This window comes from Pyxicephalus adspersus, chromosome 2 (genome assembly GCF_032062135.1).
Source record: "Pyxicephalus adspersus chromosome 2, UCB_Pads_2.0, whole genome shotgun sequence".
In the NCBI taxonomy this organism is placed as follows: domain Eukaryota; kingdom Metazoa; phylum Chordata; class Amphibia; order Anura; family Pyxicephalidae; genus Pyxicephalus; species Pyxicephalus adspersus.
Genome location: NC_092859.1, coordinates 90,551,992 through 90,573,423, shown reverse-complemented (window position 1 = coordinate 90,573,423; position 21,432 = coordinate 90,551,992). Strand labels below are relative to the sequence as shown.

Here is a 21,432-nt window from a genome sequence, read left to right as displayed (position 1 = left end):
GGAATCTCACATTCCACTAGGACTTACATTTCTTTAATTTATAGTTTTTATGGGTCTAATTTCAAAGTTTTTAAAAGTGTAACCATTTTTATGTATCATGCCAATACTGCTCTGTTTTGGTGAAAGGCTACATTGATTGGTTAGCAGATGAGAATACCTATTCCAATATTTTCAGTTTGTTTTTCAATAGTTTTTAATATGGAAGAAAAGAAGGGTACAGTGTAGTAAGTATTGTGGGTATTATTAACGGTTTGAGATAATTCTTCCAAACAAATATCACTAATAAAATCATCACATATACTGCATTATATTCTGTATAGCAACCTTTCTCAACCTTTTAATGCAGACCTAAACTAAAATGTTTACTTTACATAAAAGGGTAGACAACCATTTTATGTACGGTAACAATTACTCTCTTTGTTTGGGGGGAAAGTTCAACCCTTTAAAAAAAAAAAAAAAAAAGAAGCAGCTTCAGGCTGCTCTTTCTGTGCGTGCCCGATCTCGATCCAGGAAAACCTCCCAACCAAAGGATTGACAGATCTAAAAAAGTAAACGTGAGTTTTCTTTTTAAGTTTGCTTTGGCTGGCTCGACCAAGCGATGATGCAAGCATCATCAAATAGGAAATAAATCAAAAACAGTTCAAGGAAACCCTTCAAAAACCCTGGGGTTCTGTGGAACCTTGTTTGAGATTGGTTTCTGTATAGCAATAAACATGAGCAATGTAAATAAAGAAAAATTTGGTTCAAAATGTTTTTATTCTTTTTTTTCCCTTACTATAAAAACATTTCATGAAAAACTATTGTATATTACAACAAGTATATTAAAACAGCACAATTCCAATTTGAAAAACCCATTCAAATCACGCTTAAACACGGTCCCTGAATTTTTTTGTGCATTTTTTTTAAAGAAAAACATAAACATATTATACAGTATATTACAAAAAATACTACCAACTATATAATTATATAAGAAGGCAATACAGGTATTATTTGTCTTAGCCTAGTGTATAATGAAGACAGAGAAATACCCACTAGAAAATATAGCCATTGCAAAGAGAGATAAGAGTTTTACCATATTCTATGAGCTCTATGTGCATTTACAGAAAATAAATATCGATCTAATGACATATATGAAAAGGTAAGTTAATCATTTGTCTGAGGTATTTTCTAAAATGTACATATAATGCACTAAAGATGACTAACACCATTTGGTATAATAGTAAAATACTCTTTACACAGTTGATATGAGCTCATTTTAGAGTGTACAGATAGATTTACAGTATAAACAGCATAATCTGTTGTCATTTAACTAAAAACTCAACAAGATATTCAGTGAGAATTGGGTAGTACATCCCATTGCGGGCCACTGATGGCTTGATATTCCAGATACAGAGCTTATGCCAATGCTAGCAAATCATACGGCCATTATGAAACTTTAAGAAAGGAGAAACTAAATGTCTGAATATCTAACCAGCACTCCCATGTCAGTCCACTTAGAATAATATTGTCTGTGTATACATGTATTTATTTTTGTAACATGATGAACTCCATGAAATCATATGGTAGGGCAATGCCTACATATTAGTACAATGATTTCTAGCTTTGGCACAAACATTATCTACAAGACTGAAATTTTTTTAAATATCTATCTTAATAGTAAGGATCAAAGCTTGTGAATAGGGCTGGTCTTGATACAAAGACATTATCAGACCAATGGCATTAAATGTTTTGAAAGTCCCTATATTCTACTGTAATGTTATATAGAAGTAGTGGCAGGAACGTTGACCTATAGGCACATTTTCAATGTTGCATGCCTAAAAGTCAGCAATGTTTATAGACAATAACAATCAAATATCTGGATTTAGGCGGAGTTTTCTGGGCTTGTTTGAACATGGCAGGTTTATCTCTAATTAATACGTGTTTGATAACATAGAAAAGGTAAGGGGGTGTCATACTCATGAATTTATTGTATTATAGCAACGCTATGGGACCCGAATTTTGATTTTACACTGCTGACCATGGAAGACCAGGTAAGCTTATGCTTTTGTACATTCTTTGCCAGTTGCCATGCTGAATGCATTTTTTACAGACCCAGGGATGTATTATGATTACACTAGGACTGACCCTATGGTAGAATTCTGCAGTAGAATCCAAGTTTAAAGTGGCCTTTAGGCTGCACAAGCTAGGCAGGTTATACTTTTCTAGTTGTCCTTGTGTTAATAGCCGCTAAAGAGATATGCTAGGAGATATTGTGAAAGCCACACTTTCTAAAAACTAGAAAAAAGGTTTTAGTGTACTAGAACTAAAATGTATACCATACACACAAATACATTTAGAAAAAAAACAAAGATTTGGCTAGAAATAGGATAATATATACATAAATATATACTTTTTTCAAACCAGTTTCCTGCACTGAACATATTTACTACATAGGCATTATCAGTCAATAATAACAAGTTATCCAAATCCTGTGCTATCCATACACTACTTAGGGTCATTATGGAAGACACAATAATATATTAAATGGGTATTGTTTAGAGAAAAATACACAGGACTTTAAAGTGTCTGAATTAAGAATGATCAGTATTGCCCTCAAAATACAGCTTGTTTTTTCTTCCAGGAAGGACATATCATTCCACTTTCAGGCACAATGATAAATAGGGTGTACTGTTATTAGTAAGCCAGCACTATATTTAATAGTCCTAGTTAAGTGGTAGATTAAAAAATGGAGTAACATTTACATATATGATATAAAACATATGGATAGTTTCTTTTGGAAAAAAAAAAACATAAAATAATGGCCATTTATATATTTCCAACATTCTAATTTGAATTGCTATAAAAATAAAGGTGCATTTTATACTCTAGTTAAACTTATGGATACAACAAAAGTGGATTAGCTTAGTGTTTTTCAAGCATAAAGTAAAGTGTCTGATGCAGTTTTTAAAATAAAGTGTACCTGTTTTACTACTTAAAGTGGTTATATGGCCAAGTTTAGTTTTTAATTTTAGATAGGGTAGAGAAAGAATAGGTCCACTTTTAGGTTTATCTCTGCCTTTCTCAATGCAAGGTAATACAGTTGTCTCCAGGAAAAAGAAGAACTTTTGTGTCTGCAGGACAGGAAGCAAAGGGCTATTATCCCATTAAACTGATAATGGTTGTAACCTTCTCTAAGTTATCCAAATAAAAAATGGCTATTCATACACTTTGAACAGGTCATTTATAGACTCACATTTTTGATATTCAGTGTAACCTTTCTAAATAAAGGAGAACAGAGAATACATGCTTTTAAGTTAACCAATGACTGATGTCTACAAAGACATAAATTCACAGGCTTGTAAATGTGAAATCGAATTGATTCATTATGGTGACCACAACATGCTAATAAATGACCTAAAAGGTCTAGCTTATCTATGATTGGGTAACATTAGTATTTGGATTAGCCTTGACACTGGCAAACAACCTCTGCCTGAACCATCTCAGCATAATTTCCCAAGCAGGTTTTTCCCAAATGTCTGCTACTATTTTTCCCTCAAGGTAGGCTGGTGCCAGGGTTGTCTGTATAGAAACTTTATACCAGGGGGTGTCCAAACTTTTTGCAGAGGGCCAGATTTGGTGAGGTGAAAATGTGCGGGGGCCGACCACTAACCAGGGTTAGTGTGGGTGTGGTCTGCGTGGGTCCCACACAGCACACGTTCACCAGAGTGACGTGCACTGTGATAGTGCCGGCTCCAAGCAGAGCTTGTTCTTGGAATCAGAGTGGGGGTGGTACATGCGGGTCCCGCACAGCACACACACTATAAGGATGTAGGGGATTCCCTGTGCACACATGGCGACTCCTGTCCTGCCATTTATGAGTAGCGGGCTGATAACTGCAAGGCGGTTGATCAACTCCAATGAAATATGAAAATTACTTTTTTGTACACGTGTATTTTATACTGTGGTCAATAGTGTTGGTGGGCTGCAAATTATTGATCTTATGACAGAGGCTGGAAATCTGAACACGCGATGCAATTGGCCCCCGAGATGGACTTTGGCAATGCCTTCTTTATATTAAGAAAATTGTGATAATAAGTTCAAACCTAATCAAACCCTGACACTTTTAACTATGATTATATAATTGAAACAAAAAGTTTCTGAAAGGCCTTACCAACTAACTTTGTACCTTGGATGCAGTGGGGTAAAGTTAAAATTTCTATTGGGGTAAGCTATTGAGTTATTTTGGCCATAACATAATGTCCATGTCACACACCTACAAGTCATGAGGGATTCAATTGTCATTAGGGAAAAGAGGTTATAAAAAAAAAATGGTAAGCTAAAAAAATGGGATTTAATGTATGTCCCTGGGCTGGGCAAGTTATTGACAGGATGATAGGGTAAGTCTACCCAACAAGAACACAACTTAAGGTCCATCTCATTTCACTCTGTTGAAAACAATAAAAGATGTTTTGGCTGGAAATGAGCTTTTACAATTAGGTAGTCATTCGGTATGATGCTGTAATTACCACCCAGAAGTATTCTGCTAAGGCTTCCATTACGAAGGAATTTAAGTCTGTTATGGCTACTTTACAGGTTGCACATTTCCCACAATCAGTCTCTTCTACAGACATGTGCAGTGGTTGCAAAAGTAGAGTCATGATACAATCCATCCACTAGAATCCTCCAGTGATCCCTATTCCAGCAGTTTCTCCACAATTTTATCACTTGTTTCCGTGTACTTAATTTCAGTAGTTCCAAAAATATAAACACGTGCATGTTTATTGCATAAATAACTAACCCCCCAAAAAATGTTCGGTATCGATAACAGTCTTTGGACTCATCTTAGCAGAACTTATTGCCATCCACTTTCATGTTAAACCACAAGCGCAATAAGGGTTAATGATGTCTGGAGGAAGTTGAGTTCTGGATCCAGTCGGTTATAATAAGTGCCATGCTTCCAATCATGAATATGAATCCAACAATAAGGAACACAAGGGCCTGTAGGACAACAGATACACATATTGAAATGAATCAGTATTGTACAGGAAGAAGATGGTTGGACTTATACTCAAATATTATCATTTAGCTTTAAAACAAATTGCTGGAATGCATAAACAAGAATAATAGATGGGTAAACCAGTGGTCCCCAATCTTTTGGAGCACACGGAGCACTAAATCTACAGACTCTTAACTGCGGATGCAGGGAGCTGTGTCTCACTCAAAGGGGAATAAACTTCCCCCAGAGTGACGTTGTGATGCCAGATGCCAGGTCTAAGCCTGCAATGGGAGAGTGTGTGGGTTGTGTCCAGAGACACAACTGCCCACTGCCCTGAGCCTGCGATGGAGACATGGTCCGCAGCTCTGGCCTAGGCTAGGGGGGTGCACCAGCCAGAGCCACGGACCACCGCTGGTCTCCGTGCTCTTGCGGCCCAGCTGTCAGACATCCGTAGCTCAGATTGGGGGTTGGAGACCCCTGGGTTAAACTACTCATCCTGGAGATTTGGTGCTCCAAGTTTCTTCCAGTGTTGTTCACATGTGATCCCAGCTAAAGAAAAGAATTGTCTGGCTGATTCCTCCTTTCAGCAGAGATAATGGATCTCAAAATGTTCTCAGAATTATAGACTTCTGGTTATTAGAGCAGAACAGAAGGAAACTTGGAGCAGTTTTGTTCTCTTCAGGCTTCCCTTGAAAAAAAAAACACATCTAAAGAGGAATACCTATACATAGTTGTTGGTACATGCAATGGAAATTGTAGTCAGGTGGTAACAGCTATCATGTTCAGCCTACCAGTGAGGTTGCGGTGAGGTTACCTCCTACCTACGCCCTTGACCTGTGAGGTGGTCATTACTGCTTTCTGCCACCTGCAGTTAAGTGTTCAACGGTTTGCAGCAGTGTGGGTGGTTGGAAAGGCACCAGCTTCCAGGAGCCACACAGTAACACCTTGGCCTTGATTTATGAAAGTTGTCCAAGGCTGGGGAGCTGGAGAATACACTTTCATCACTGAAGCTGGGTGATCCAGCAAGCCTGGAATGGATCTGGTCCAGGATTCAAAACATTTTCTAGCAAATGATTTTAAGAAATCCATTCCATGTTAAATCAGGCCCCTGGTCTCACTGTGAGGCTGAACATATCCTTTAATATATCAGGACCCCTCTTCCCCATGGTATAACTTGTGGGGGAAAAGTAAATATATTTGTCCTACCCCTGGTTCCATGCTGCAGGGGTGATGTCACAATTATTCCAGTTGGATACCCCAAATTTCTCATTGATACTGAGCATTCTCTGGGATCTCAATGGGGGGATTGTGATGTTACCTCCATCTAGGCACTATGGGCGAGGATATAGGTGTATTTACTGACTTTTTGCTCTTTTTTAATGATGCCGATGATGGAGCTTTGGTTGGAGGAGAGCTGTTTTTTTCAAATCTATCAAATATGTATTATAACCTTGACATTTGAGTATAGGTGCGTTCTAATTATATGTTACATTTACAAAAATGCTTTTTACATGTATGCCATACAAGGACAGATCATTTGTCAGTTATGGAAAGCAAATCCTTGTAAGCTGGGAATTCTTTTTCCAGGTCTAGAATCTTCCTCTGGCTGCTGTTTTAACAGTCTATTAATACATACACGTTTTAACATGTTGGGAGCTTTCTTTATGTGTTGAACCTTTTGTGAAAATAGCATAGACTTTAAGAGCTTCAGTCTAAATACTGAGGTTATACTTGAGCTGAAAATCTACAGTATGCAGTGTCAAACAGCACCATCTATAGCTGTGAATCACTGATAACATTGCTGTGTTACATTCATCCAATTGTTCCATAAGAATGACTCATTGTTCCAAGATTCTGGCTGTACATTCCTAGGGCGTGTAGTGCAATATAAACTTGTTGTAACATAGATAACTGGCTAAGACATGAAAGGCTAGGGGAAAGTACATTTGTATAATTATTACGAAATCGGAAACATGACAACAATTATAAGAGAACATGCTTGTTAAATATTAATAATAGAGAAACATTTAAGTGCTGCACAGTAAGAAGTATATGGAGGAGATGTTGTAACATAAATTTGAAAGTAACTTTACACGTGGTAAGGAAAACATAATATAATCCTCTTTAATCCTAGACATTAACATTGTTACAGAATGTTTTTTTTTTTTTCTGCAAACCTTCACAGTCATTATTGTAGTGTAAGAATTGTGCAGTTCTCCAGGAATTCAGATTTAATATAATGAATGGATCAATACTCCCTCTGGTGGCCATTTATAAGCTCTGCTATAGCTTCATACCTCCTGTCATTGTGAGCTGACCATAAGCATTAGTTTATTTGATTAACTAAATCAGGGGTGTCAAACTCAAATACACAGAGGGCCGAAATTAAAAATTTAGACCAAGTCACGGGCCAACCTTGAAATTTATTGAAAAAACAATGACTCTCAATAAGAAATAAGAACACATGAGAAGAGCATCCAGTGATATGCAGTAGATTGATCTAAATTATTTGGATCAATCCACTGCATATTACTGCATGCTCTTCTCATGTGTTTTTGTTTCTTCATATTGAGATTAATTGTTTTACGTTGCCAGAGAATGCAATGTGAAACCAAATTAATTGCTGCATTCATTTGGTTTCACATTGCATTCTCTGGCACAGTAAAACAATTAATATAGCAATAGCTCTATGATAATTCCTGACAATAATAATCCTGATAATTCCTGAATATTGAGTTTACCTGTCAGTATAAACTCTGCGGGGACCACGCATAGGCTGCTGTTTAAGACATGAGTGATGCCGCTACTACAATTCCTGGCATCACTTGCGTCTATAAAATGCGGGGCCACTCATAGCCAGAGAGGCTGCTGGTCTAGAGATGCAAGTGATGCTGGGAATCGTAGTAGCAGCACTGTACTCGCGTCTATAGAACAGCAGCTTATTATGAATTGCAAATGGCCCGCCGTTACTACGGATTGCAGTAGGGACGGGCCATCTGCAATTCATATTAAGAATTCTTTTGGGGGCCTAAAAAAACGACGTGCAGAGCCAGAGTTTGACACCCTTGAACTAAATCCTTTAAACGGGTTTACAAAATAAAATGTATATGTTAATATAACTTTTGTATTAAAAGTTACATTTTATCATTATTGCAACTCCGGTATTGGTAAAATGTTTTACTGCTTACTCTTAGGCCCCCATTGGAATTGCAAGTGGAATTGGAGTGGACTGGCAGAACTTGAGAAAAATTTATTGTATTTTTAAATGTAATGCTCTTACCCCAATTTTCTGTGGGGAACGAAAAGGTTCTTTTTTCACTATTCGTAGATAAAATGCAGCTGGAAGAATGAAGATCAGCATTGTTGCTGCAGATGCACCTATAGAAGGAATTAAATAAAAAACTAAATATATATATTCTAAGATAAGAAGAGTTTTAAGAAGCTTAAATATAACTCGATAAGCATAGACACTAGGTTAACAGCTGTTTTAGAAGCCAAATACCATAAATCTAGCTAGAGCCCACTCTATCATCATTCTTTTAAAGAATTGACTGCACTTTATTTAAATAGATAATAGATCTGTTTCTAAATTCTCCTGGTTGGAGTCCATTTACAAATAAGTAAAGAATGTTTATTTAGCTTAGTGCATTAGGTGAAGCTATGTTCACTTGGAATAGCTAATAATATGCAAGGGAAATGAACAACATTTGACAGCAAGTAATTAGATGATTGGAATAAGCCTCATCCTATTTATAATAATAAAATAAATATTGAATGTGCTCAGTAAAAATCTCTTAGTAAATTAGGCCAGTTGCCTCCTCTTAAAGGAACAAGTAAATGTCTTTAAGATTCTTGGTTATAGGGGGACAGAGTTTAAATGCCTTAATTTCTTTTTCATCTGACACCAAATATGCTAATAGGAAATATATATAAATATATATAACTGAATTTTATTCCTGCGGTTCCATGATTGTAACATGATAGGAGGGGAATTCCAGCAAAACAGAAGAACCACCCCATTGCCGTTTTATCCAGAAATCTGAAGCTTAATTTGCTACTAAATGACGAAAATTGAACTACATACCGATGAATCCAAAGATATCCTTAATAGTAGGCACAAATATGACAAGAGTATTGTTAAAAGCTAGGAGAACAAAGGCAATCAGGAAATGCCTAAGCAAGCTGAATGGCCTTCCAGGAAATAACAGTGTGGTGAGTGATGAGCGGATCTGAAAAAACAGAAAAAAATATATGTAATTCATAAGTTACAATTACATTTATAAAAGAAAAAAAGCTCATATTACAGAATCTATAATAATATGATATTTTTTTCTGTGTAAAGCAGTTATGAGGGTCTGATCTATCCCCTTCCCTTGATGAATACTGAGCTAAACAATGCAAACTAAGGCTGCATACACACGTGCAATAATCGTCATTAGTAAGGTTTTCGCAATCCTTTCCAACGACAAACTACTGCACGATGCATGAACAAGTGCTGTACATACAACCATTCTGCTCTATGGAGAGGGGAGGGGGGAAAACGACGGAGCGGCACACCTCTCCCCCTTCACTTCCATTAAGATCGTTCATTGACCATTATTATTATTATTAAACAGGATTTATACAGCGCCAACATATTACGCAGCGCTGTACAATAAATAGGGGACCATTGTCCATGGATCTGCCAGGACGGACGTTTGAACGATGGACAACGCTGGTACACACGCCTGATTCTCGTCCGATATCGACCCTGATCCGTCATACGATTATCGTACGAGAACAATTGCAAGTGTGTGTGTAGCCTAAGTGTATCTCCTTTTTTATTTATTTATTTTTTTGTCTTTATTGTTTTGAGTAACCACTGTCACAAAGAACAAAAGGCAAAGGGAAATCTTCCATTGGAGATACTTGTTCCAGGGACAACTATCTAATTATCCAGTTTAGCTAATCATACAACTTAAAATGTATCTTGTGGGTGCCAATTGGCAATCTTTAAAGTGGAACAACACATTTTAAATACATAAAATAGGCAAATATATATTAAAAAAGTCATGTTTCTTTAAAAATTGGCAATAAGACTGATCAACACTTATCAAGAGAAAACTGAAAATGTTAAAAAAAATTAAATTTTTATTTGTGTATAAATAATATTTTTTTTTTCTGGTGAACAGCATAATTGCCACTTTAAAAACAGGCCTAAAAGACTTCTTATTGGTCTCTGTTTTGTAATCTGTATACTTTTTCTGGTACAGTGTCAGTTTTAGGCTTTATAGAAGCAGTATTCATAAAATGTATTATACTTTTTTTCAATTTAGTGTTGGGTATTTTTATCTTTAGGCTTTATTACAATACAATATATCTTAGCATTACATAGCTGGTGCTCAAACACAGAGTTATAAAACAAGATCAACATAAAAGAAGTATTTATTTTTGTCACATGTGATAGACACAGTATATATACATCTATTATGTAAACTAAACTTTCAGTAACTCCGGATGCTATCCAAAATGCAGACTTAACTGAAGCAAAGTAGGTGAAAGTTCAAGTGTGGTTTGCTGCAGATTAAATTACTCTGACCAAAATGCTTTGAGTTTGGAGAGGAAGCTGCCATTACCTGCTAGAACATAATTCATTTTTACTGAATTATAAAAACTGTATGAGCAGCATCCTGTTTATTTATTTCTGAAAAAAGAACTGTTTTATTGTACTGGAAATTTAGGAATACTGTATATGAAAATGAAAAACATGATGGTCTACTTTACTAGAATATATCTATATAACGGGGATCTAAGACTGATTTTTCAGTATTCTTTTCCTAATAATAGTCTGTTTACAATCAATGGTGATAACTGTGTATAGCTATTTTGCAAAGAGCAGCTAATTCGGTAAATAATGGTTCCTCACTGTTTGGGAAGGATGACCATACTTATTTTTCAAAATTTCTTCCTAGCAGATAATCTAAAAATGTTTTATCCAAGTTTATCCAATGGGAAATAGCCACATGCCATATTTCTGGAAACAAAATAAAAATAAGAATATTTAAAGATAAACTAAGCCATCAAACTAAAAAGTTGTAAACAGGCAGGTACTTTATTGCAAAAGGCACAGGCAATGTCTCTTCTGCAAATAAAATAAACGTATCTGCTTGATCACAATTTTTGTAATTTAAACTCACCTGTCCTCGTAGGTATCCCTACCTCTTCTGGGATTTGGAACTTTGGCCATCTTGATTAGCCAGGCTGGGATGATAGTTCATTCACTCCTGGCAGCCCGGGGAAATGCCAGGTTATCTAACATATCCCGGCATCCTATACTGAGTTCTGCACGCATACTACAAAAAGAACATTGCAAGCAGGCAGGTGAGTAGGCAGAATAGACAGGAAATGTCCCTTCGCCAATAATAATCCTGCTTGTTTACAATTTTCATGTGGAATTAAATAATTTAAAGATTTTTTGGTTTATTGCTTTGGGCTAGGAGTATCTGCATATTGTAGATATTGTTAATGTTCATTCCAGTCAAACATAAAGATTATGGGAGGGTTTTGTAATTCACAGAAGTGAACTGGAATGACTAAAATTGTTTTTCTGATTTCTGTGTAAGGATTAACAGGTACTTTTCTGTACTTGTAAAAAACTAAAAAAGAAAACTCACATAGCCACTAACTCTAAGAAAAGATGAGTTGTAATATGTTACATGTATGTTCTTAGGTTTTGATGTACTTTTATGAATACAGTAAAGCTATGTTGACTTCAGTCTTTCAATAACTTGTCAATAAAAATCACGCTTTTCTAATTTCCCTCATGGGGTGTTCAATCTGTAAAAAGAATATTTGCCACTACTGTAATAAATGAATACAATTGATTTAGTCATATTAAATACAGCATTTTTGTATTAAAAATAATATGCGCACTGATGTTCAAGTGTTCTAAGTAATATTTAGCTACCAATAACACTGTCACAAACTAGTACTACAATGCTTCAGCTAGTTCCCGCACCTATAAATGTGGTTACTAACACTGGATGAGGGTGGCCACGTGTTTCCTGTTTATCCCATCAATGCCTTCTGCTTCAATGTCTAATGCTACTATAATCTCATCAGTTTCCAATCACCAAAGCACAACTTCTAAACACTCACTGGTGGTAAAAAAAGATTGGGGACTTTTAATGCTTTTTATTTATTTTTGAGGTTTTGAAAAAAATAGAACCCTAGGCCTGTACAGGACCTGCATTTATTATAAAACAATTCCTAGGATTTCCCTGAAAACAGCTACGGGTAAAAATGTATTTGCAGTGCCATAAGGGTTTAGTTCTGCTTTAAGGCAAGGATTCGTATTTTGAACATGGCAGCAGTCACTGCTGGTGATACTCTTGCTCACACTAATGCACAGACATATGTTTATGTGACCTTTGGGTGTGTTGTGGGGTGGAAAATCTCCATTTTAATGCATTGTATTGTTTGAAAAGATTCTGGTTAAAAATGTTGAATAAACTGTGAGATGTTGACACTTTTTGATTTTTTTAATGTTTTTTTTTCCAGAATTTTCTAAAAAGTAATTTCCACCACTGTGTGTGTATCTTAACCCAAGCCCAGGCAGCATACATAGGCTGGATTTTTCATGAGTAAATCAGCTCCAGAAATAATGACATTTCTTTTTATGACATGGCTCTGCATGATTTATTTGTTGTATTCATAATTATAATTTTTTTTCTCTTGATACCAATAAAAACTGCAGAAAATCCAACTAACCTGTCACTTTGGAATGTACATTTTTTTTTCTTTTTTTTGTAAAAATGTCCAGAGGCCACTTTACATGTTTGGAATGATGAGCCAAACTGACAGGTAAAACACGTTTATTTGGAGGACATAGAAATATTTATGACACAGTGGACACTTTCTAGTTACTAACATTCTTTCTTAATTTGTTTTTGCCATGGGTCCTATTAAATCTATGTATCTGGGTTGATATACTAAAAAAGATAATGTTCACTGAGCAAAGTGAAGATGCATTCACTTTTGTTTCTTAATTTCCATCTCAATTTGTAATAAAGCTTTACAAATAATATCAGAGAATATTCTAGAATTCATTATTAAATCAACCCAATTCAGATTTTGTATGCAATTAAAATCTATCTATCTATCTATCTATCTATTGAACCTAAATTATATTATATACCTATTTTACCTTTCATAGGAAATAAATGTCCTTCTCTGAGTAGGAGACATTGCAGCTTTGCGTTTCTATCAAAACATTTTGTGACAACCAGATTATATTTAGCACATGAAAGGTAATACTGCCATACCCATCTAGCAGCTGCCTTAAATCTTCAGTGCAGAGACTTGAGGGAAAATTACAGCGAAGATCATTATCCAGGTTTATTCAGGAACTTTACAGTACAGAGTGAAAACTACAAGACACCAGCAGAGGGCGCCACACCAAGTCATTGACCTTCTATTAATACAACTTTGTAAGTTAAATTATTACAGTTTTATTTCTAACCCAAATACAACCTAATCAGAAAGCATTACACACATGTACTTATTTAATGTCATAGATATTTTATATACCTGTATCTCTACATATTTTATATAACTGTATTGGGGTACTTACTGGAAACAAAACGATTGGCACTGTCAAGGTCACAGCCACAAGCACTGCTACGCGTACACAGAGAAGAAGCGTATCAAATTTATAGACCTTTGTATAGGTGTGAAGTAATTCATCTTGTACTTCTCCTGCAAAGAAGAAAAATATGAACATTATAAATGTGACTGCTTTTTATGTATCATACTATCTTATGCAGTACTAAGTCTATTAAATCATGAAAGGCCATAAACACAAGTACACAAAAGCATTTTATGCTGCAACAAAGTTTGACATTTCTAAATGTAATATACTCATGTACAAAGACTAAGACACAGCACTAACAACATACCATTATCAAATTGCTACTATCAATTCTTAAAAAATATGTAGTTTATCTTGTCCAGTGCCAGCATTCATCACCCAAACATTAAATGAGATGTCATACCTAAACTCAGAATTTTCACTTTAAATAAAAGGGTAGACAACCCTTTTATGTAAGGTAAAAATTCTGTTGTTTTTTTTTTTTATTTAGGTGCAGCACAGCTCCCTAATTCTCAATAGCCTAGAATGGAAGCGCAAAGCCTCCTGGGATACCTATGTCTGGCATCCTGGAAGGCTCTTGGGCGCTTTTTCTGCGCATGCCCGAGTATCTTTGAAATTTTTGCGCAAAGAGAAAAATTTGCCAATATCACACATACGCAGTGAGATCGGCAAATTTTTTTTTTTCATCCTATGTCACCGATCTCACGCCTGGGTCGGGTGATGTAAAATGAAGAACAGGAAAAAGAAGCGTCCCGAGGCTCCGGGACAAATGCCTGGACGCAGGGGGGACCCGATGCAGGACACTCCCGGAGTGATCCGACTTTCCTGCAGGAATAAAGGTATTGAAGTGTATCATTTTTATTTTGAACTTTTGAGTTTAGTTCCTCTTTAATGTCTGATTGACATAGACAAAGCACACATACACATATAGGTATATTTTTACATTATTTATATGTATAAGTATTGCTTTGTGGGTTATTGTTGGACAATGTTATTTATAAATATCCTGACACTCTCCCTTTACCAGTTTTGCTTCATATTTGTTTTTGGCACACCGCCATCAACAGATCAAGAGCTGAGCTTAGCACCCTCTTGCATTTGTGTATTACAGTAGCAATGAATGCAACCCTATCTGTTGAGTTGCAAGAAATACTGACAGCTACCTACAAAAATGTAATAATTGCAGCATATCAGTCCTTGGATGTGGTATCTACATTAGGGTTTCTTGTTTTTGGGTATGATCTTTGATAACCTGGTGATCCACCTGCTAGGAGCACAATTTTAGCACAAACACTACCAGCCAAGTCACAGTAGATCTGGAAGTGTTTCGGACTATGAAACACCTTCCAATCTTCTGTTCTGCAACACAGTGAGGAACTGGTTTTGTATATGAAGCTGCTCAGAGTGAAGCATAGGCCGAAAGTACAAGATAATATTAGTTTACATATTTTCTGGTAGGATTAGCAAGATTTTTGTTTGCATTGGGGAACTGAAATAACAAAGAAAAATTTGAATGGTATAATTAAATTATCAATAAGGAAGCCAACAAGATTCATTGTTATGATTTGTATACACCTAGCCAATGTCAATAAAAAAAATAGGTAGGGGTTTATATGGTACACAATAGGCTCCTTTCATATAGAAACAAAACAAAGATAATAATCTTTATTTTCAGCTATCTGACTATGATTTTCAAAACTTTTTGAACTTGATTTTTTTTGTTAGCTTTTTTAAGTCTTTTGTGAATAACACTGATGAAGGTGCATAGCAAGTACACTTTTTATGTAATGACAAATCAGGTGTCTGATGACACAACCCTTTCTAGCTGCTGAAATGGTAGGGATGGCACGAAGAGACCAAAGGTTACTAGAAACTATAAAGGCAAATATTTGTTGCAAGCATTTAAAGGTTTTCACATATCCACATTAAAAGTATGGGTGTGTTGTAGGCTGAATGCTGATTTGCCTATAGCTTTGTTACTAGCGCACACACCAGTGGTAGTGAGATCATAGTGGAGCTATTTTAACCTCAGATCCGAACTTGGAATTCGAACGATCCAAGTTCAGCTCTGACATTACTTTAACAGTCATTGACAACTTTGTAAGGCTCAGCCAAACCAGGCACTACACTATATAGTACACTTTATTGAAAATACCAATTCCAACTCAGAATTTCAGAATCTGGTCAGACTTTCAAAATATGAATTACTCATTTTTTTTATTCTCTGAAAAATGATTCTCAATAAAAGTGTCAGACAAAACCTATTTGCAGGCATGCTTGGCACTTTTTTTCCATGTGCCACCTAAGGAGAAGCTAGCTGCAAACTTTCCCACACCGCTGAGACAGAATGAGCAGCATGGTCTCTGGATGAACACTAGTACAATGCTCTGCTGAGGTCAGCAAATACCTCATCTTCTGATGATACTGGATGAAATTATGAGAAATAAGGCATTGTAAATATTAGCATTTTGGCAGTTATGTAAAAAAAACTTTGTCCAGAACAGAGACTGCACTGATGAGCCTAAATATTCTATTTAATATTTGTAATATAAAGTGGGGAATCTGACATTTCATTTGGTGGGAATCTGCCAGGTTCATGTCTCTCATTGGAACTCATGGATTTCCATACAGCTCCTGGAGTCTCATCTAAAATAATACCTAGTGGTAGACATCATTACTTCAAAACAAGTAGAAAGATTTATACCTATTTTACTGACAATGGTATAGATAATAATATAATTTTTTGAAGATGATTGTTTTGACAATAAAATTGTATCTTTCCAAAATCCAGTGTGCTCACTGAGATGGCTGACCAATAGCAATTGTGTGCCCAGGTGTGGAAAAACCACAGCATATGCACGTGTTGCCCCTACTATGCATGTGTGGTTACTGCTTCCAGAAACCATGCCACAAACCCAACGCAACTGTAATTATGTTCAAGTATGTGCAAAAAATGGTTCCAAACTGCTCCTATTAGTGTGAATGGGAGCAGTTGAGCCTCTGGTACAATGCTGCAGTCAATACAAGTCAAAACAAGTCTGAAATATTCCCTGATCTGTACAAATTTAGATGAATTGAAAATACCATCATCCATTGGTGCTGTCCTTTACACCTCTACTTTGAGAACATTTGCAATGGCAGAAACATGACATGTATTTGTGCCCCACATCTGATATCATTGCTTACTGATAGTTACCTAAAGAAGGTAATTTGAACATATCTGCACAAAATGTTGATTTACCACACCAATAACCTGCAATGCTACTGATTTCACAATTAAAGGATATATAAATTGTCCCAATCCTTAGAATGCTTTGACTTCATTACAGACCTTAGTAAAGTTTTGCTTTGTTGTGCTAGATTAAAATGAATCCATTCAAAAAAGGATATGATTGATACTATACTAGTTACATTGTAGTGCTACATAAAATGTTTCCTGTAAAATACTATTTAAAATCCTGTATCATGACTGTTCCATAATGCTGTTTGGTACTTCACAGCTAGTACAGTGTGTGCATCCTATGGCCCTCCTTACATTTTTAGCTGAAACTGACACCTTCGTAGAACAGATTACATGGTTGGGGGAAGTTTTACATACACTGGTGTATATGGAAATGTTGGGGTAAACACAGTGCTGCCACTATATAGGCCAAGCTGTGCTTAACAGTGTTTCTAAACAAATAAGTAACTGCAGAAAATTGCTCACTAGGGAACAGTAAAAGCTCACTGGTTTGGCCAATGAAAGAGCATTTCTGTAGGTAGTGAGAGAACAATGCCGTTGAACAGAGGTCAGCAAACTTTTTTAGCCACTAGGCTATTTCAGGGGTAGGCGGGAACACACTAGGCCGGACTCTCTCTCGGGTCCTGCTCTAATGGCTCCGCCCCCCACCAGGAACACCCCCTGAAGGGAAATCCCTCTCCTCCACAATGCATACGAAGGAGAAGGAATGTTCCCTATTTACTCCGGCGGCGGAAGTGTTAACGCAGGCCGCAGTAAATAGAAAGAAGCCACAACACAGAGGCTGAAGAGCCGCATGCGGCTCCGGCTCCGGTAGTTTGTTCCGGCTCCGCCACGGGTTGCTAGTATTAGGCCGGATTGGCCAGGGGACGTTAGGCCTGAACACACTAAGGGCTAGGCCGTATCTGGCCTAAAGGCCGGAGTTTGACGACCCCTGCCGTAGAAGAAGCAAGAAGTGATCTTTGCTCCCCCTTGCAAAACCCTTAGATGTATATGCTACAAACAAATCTCAGATGCATGGATCCTTCCTCTACTACCTACGCCATCTTATGATCTATATAGCCCCATAGCTACTCCGGTGCCCTACAGTAGAAGCACTAAACTAGAAGTAGAAGCCGTAAACTAATGAGATGGAGGGCCAAGCACTGGATTATGGTACTGTGTGCAGGCTCAGCTATCAGATGTGCTAAAGATACAATAGGTACAGTAACTATTTCATCTATGCAATTTGATTTAACCAGTAAAGCTTAATATGAATGCAATGAGAATGTATTCCTTTTTATAGAAAATAGAGATAACAAAATAATTGTACCCACCATAAAATGTAAGATAACCAAAAAGTGCAGCAAAGAGATACATCACAAGCATTGCTGTTATTGAAACATTGGAAATGTTCTGCATCTTTCTTCGGGATCGACTAGAAAAACACATTGAAAGCATGTCAGTCTAACATTTGATCACACCAAATTGACCATATTATGAAATAAACTTATCAGTTTGGCCCATTCCTTTACATAAAAAGTGTGTGCACTGTAAGGTGTCATCTAAAAAGCATTAGCTGTGTCCAGACAAACTCCAGTTATGGACACCATTATTCAATTACCAATGCTGGCAAATGCTCATTATGGCACAACAGAAGAGCAATGACAGGCTGTAAACAGCGGGCTCGTTTGTGTGCCTAAATCTAGGACAGTATGATTGAATAATACATCTCTATTTATAAACCACAAAAGCTTTTTTTTTTACCTTTTCAGCTCACTGTAAATTGGTAAAACCTCAGGATGGCACACAAAAGCAAAGGCCAAAATTGGAATGGCATAGGCTGTCTAAAAGATATAAGAGAATAAATGATTTACTATAACCAAATAGGTAATACACTAAAATTAGCTATGTTAATGCCAGTTTCAAAAAGAGGATTCTTTATACAAAACTTGTAATTTGCAAATCTTATTCACTAGGGCCGTATAATACTTTCTATTTTCTTCATGAACACGTGACCTTATTAGATATTACAGGGGTATATGCCACCTGAAGCATACTGTTTGTATTAAATACAGTATTTTATGTGTAGCAACTGGATAGCCTTACCTGGGAATTAAACACAAATAATTTGGGCTGGCATTTATCATCTGTGTGGGCCTCAAATTCCACTCCACTTCCATGGTTATTGTCTTTGTGTTCACCGATCCCTGCTGTCTCTCCTTGATTGTAATCCATCATAAAGTTTACACCAGAATCGATGGTGTAATTTTGTATCATAAGGGGATGCAGATGATAAGTATTGTTGCTTGTCAAATTTGCAGAATGGGGGTCCAGCAAGGGTAGTGGACATGGTATCTGGGTTTTCTTGTAAATCACCTAGAATTGGAAACAAATTTCAGACATAATGTTACAATCCCAAAGCCTCAAATTCAAAATATACCTCCAAAGAATTATCAAGAAAGCCATTTAGGTTTAATGTATGTTCCTGGTGAGTGTAGTTGAGAGAATTCTAAAATTGTGCCATTTGTAGTGACATATTGAGGATCCTGGTGGGGATTGACAAAGTAAATAAATAAAAAGTTCAGCATGCTGTACTAGTTTCCAACCCTTTACCCACCATGTATGTAATGTATTGTGTTCTTATTTTCAGTCCGCAAATTGCTCTTTTCATGTTTCATGTGCTTTGGAGATTAACGTATGTTTTATTGCAATGCTCAGTAGCTCAAGATGAAATTTTAGTATACATATAAATATGTCAGAATAGTGGTTTTACTAATACAGTAAAACAGTTCTAGCACTGCCACATATTTATAAAACTGTCACCCAAATAGTAAAATTTGTTTGTGTTTAATGTGCATAGTATAGGTTCAGTAAAAAAAATGTTCCTTACCACACTAACAAAGAACACCATACAGGACAGAGAAAATCCACTTGTGTATCCAAGGTAACCTGTTCAACAGCATACAAATAAATACATTAAAGATATTCAAATATATGTAAATTTGGAAAAGTCACTTCAAGTACTCTCAATGGTCAGCAGATGCTTCTTAAACAGCAATTATATGAACTATTATGTGTTATGTTGTAGTTCTGTTAAGAAAAAAAATTGTAGTTACCTAAATTTTTTAACAGAGACAGTGGAAGAATTATTCCTACGGATACAAAGATCACCAGATAATTCCCATTCAGGTACCATTCCCTAAATATAGAGATGGACTAAAATTAGACTTTGTTGTAAGTGGATACAGAAATAGAATACACAGTCATATAAACTTGGTCACATACCCTGAATTCTCCTCTAGATTCATGAAAGTTCTTATTACTTCTGGAAGTTCATATTTCACAATAAACAAGTAGCTTGACATAGCTAAAAAATAAAAAAATGTAATAGGTGTTTATATGACTTCTTTATAGTTTACACATAAGCATTTGATGCTGTTACAAATTATCTAGTATATTGTTTTCTTTTTATTTTTCAATTGGTCTTTATTTAGAAAGTTAAGTAAAAAAGAAATACAAACAATGTGGGTATAATATACAAAATTGAAGCTCAAAGCTACATAGTATATTTCTTTTTTATGTATACTAATTTAATGCAGAGTGTACAAGTATGCTGTTTATGTTATGAAAAATATTAGTCATTATAAAATTAGTGTGATATCATTCTTACATTACTTTTTTGCTATTTTTTGTGGACTCATTTGTAAAAATGTTCTTTTTTCATTACCTTCTAGCCCTTGTACAACAAGCTCGCTTTCCATATTTTGCACTGATGATAGTTAACAAGCTAAATAACAACTGTATATAAGTACAATCAAATTTAAGTTCTAAATTTAGACTGTATCCACTGTATTTAGAATGTGCCAATGTTTTGGACTGATAATTAGCCTCAGGAGCATTAAGGAGTTATTTGCTTTCCTAATTTCTCATGAGGAGAACTAGAGCTCCTACTTTTAGTATTTGTGAAAGAAGTGATCAAATGTAAATACATTTGCCATAAAAAAGGCTATTCTGTAACTACAGAGTTCTCCCTATATAAGCGATTATATTTCAATATATATTTTAAACTTACAATATGTAAATCTGAGACACAAATAAAAGAAAAAAAGAAATTCTGGACCTGCCGAAATTTAAATTAGTCCCCAAGGAATAAAAGGCGTTAAGGACATTTTTACCCAGAACTTTTTACACATAAGAACACATTCCAAAACAACTGTGTGCAGAAGCCTGAGAAACGTCTTTAGGATATAATTAATGGAATATATTCATGCTAAGCTTTCTTTACTGAGATGTCAGAGAATGCTGGATATTCATGCATTCCCCATGAGGTCATACTGTTAAAGGCAAAAAGTTTACCACATAAGGAATTGTCAGCTAAATTTACTTTAAAACAGACACTGGAGAAAGGAAGCAACGTAATCTAGTTATGGACCCTGTAGATCCCACAGATTGTCACAAATGAATAATAATGGTAAAGTGCAACTGAACATTAGGTCGATTTAGCTAAATATATTCCAAGTGCATCAAAACAAAAGATGGGTAAAAGTTATAGTTCGACTTCTTTATAATTAGCCGCAGACTATATAAAACCTTGTATCTCCCCAGCAT

At 35.9% G+C, this 21,432-nt stretch overlaps 1 protein-coding gene across 3 annotated transcripts in view; it reads right to left on the bottom strand.

Moving 5' to 3' along the window:
* Positions 1-737: 737 nt before the first annotated feature.
* SLC38A4 (solute carrier family 38 member 4) overlaps positions 738-21,432 on the bottom strand; it is a 47,001-nt gene continuing 26,306 nt past the window's right edge. For all 3 annotated transcript variants that reach the window (XM_072401437.1, XM_072401436.1, XM_072401438.1), the window contains exons 7-16: positions 20,110-20,191; positions 19,941-20,023; positions 19,715-19,773; positions 18,931-19,200; positions 18,589-18,668; positions 18,159-18,259; positions 13,587-13,711; positions 9,060-9,204; positions 8,256-8,353; positions 738-4,977 (exon numbers count right to left, since the gene is read on the bottom strand). In XM_072401437.1, coding sequence (XP_072257538.1) covers positions 4,876-4,977; positions 8,256-8,353; positions 9,060-9,204; positions 13,587-13,711; positions 18,159-18,259; positions 18,589-18,668; positions 18,931-19,200; positions 19,715-19,773; positions 19,941-20,023; positions 20,110-20,191 — 1,145 coding nt within the window. In that variant the 3' untranslated portion in view covers positions 738-4,875. The remainder of the gene's footprint in view (positions 4,978-8,255; positions 8,354-9,059; positions 9,205-13,586; positions 13,712-18,158; positions 18,260-18,588; positions 18,669-18,930; positions 19,201-19,714; positions 19,774-19,940; positions 20,024-20,109; positions 20,192-21,432) is intronic.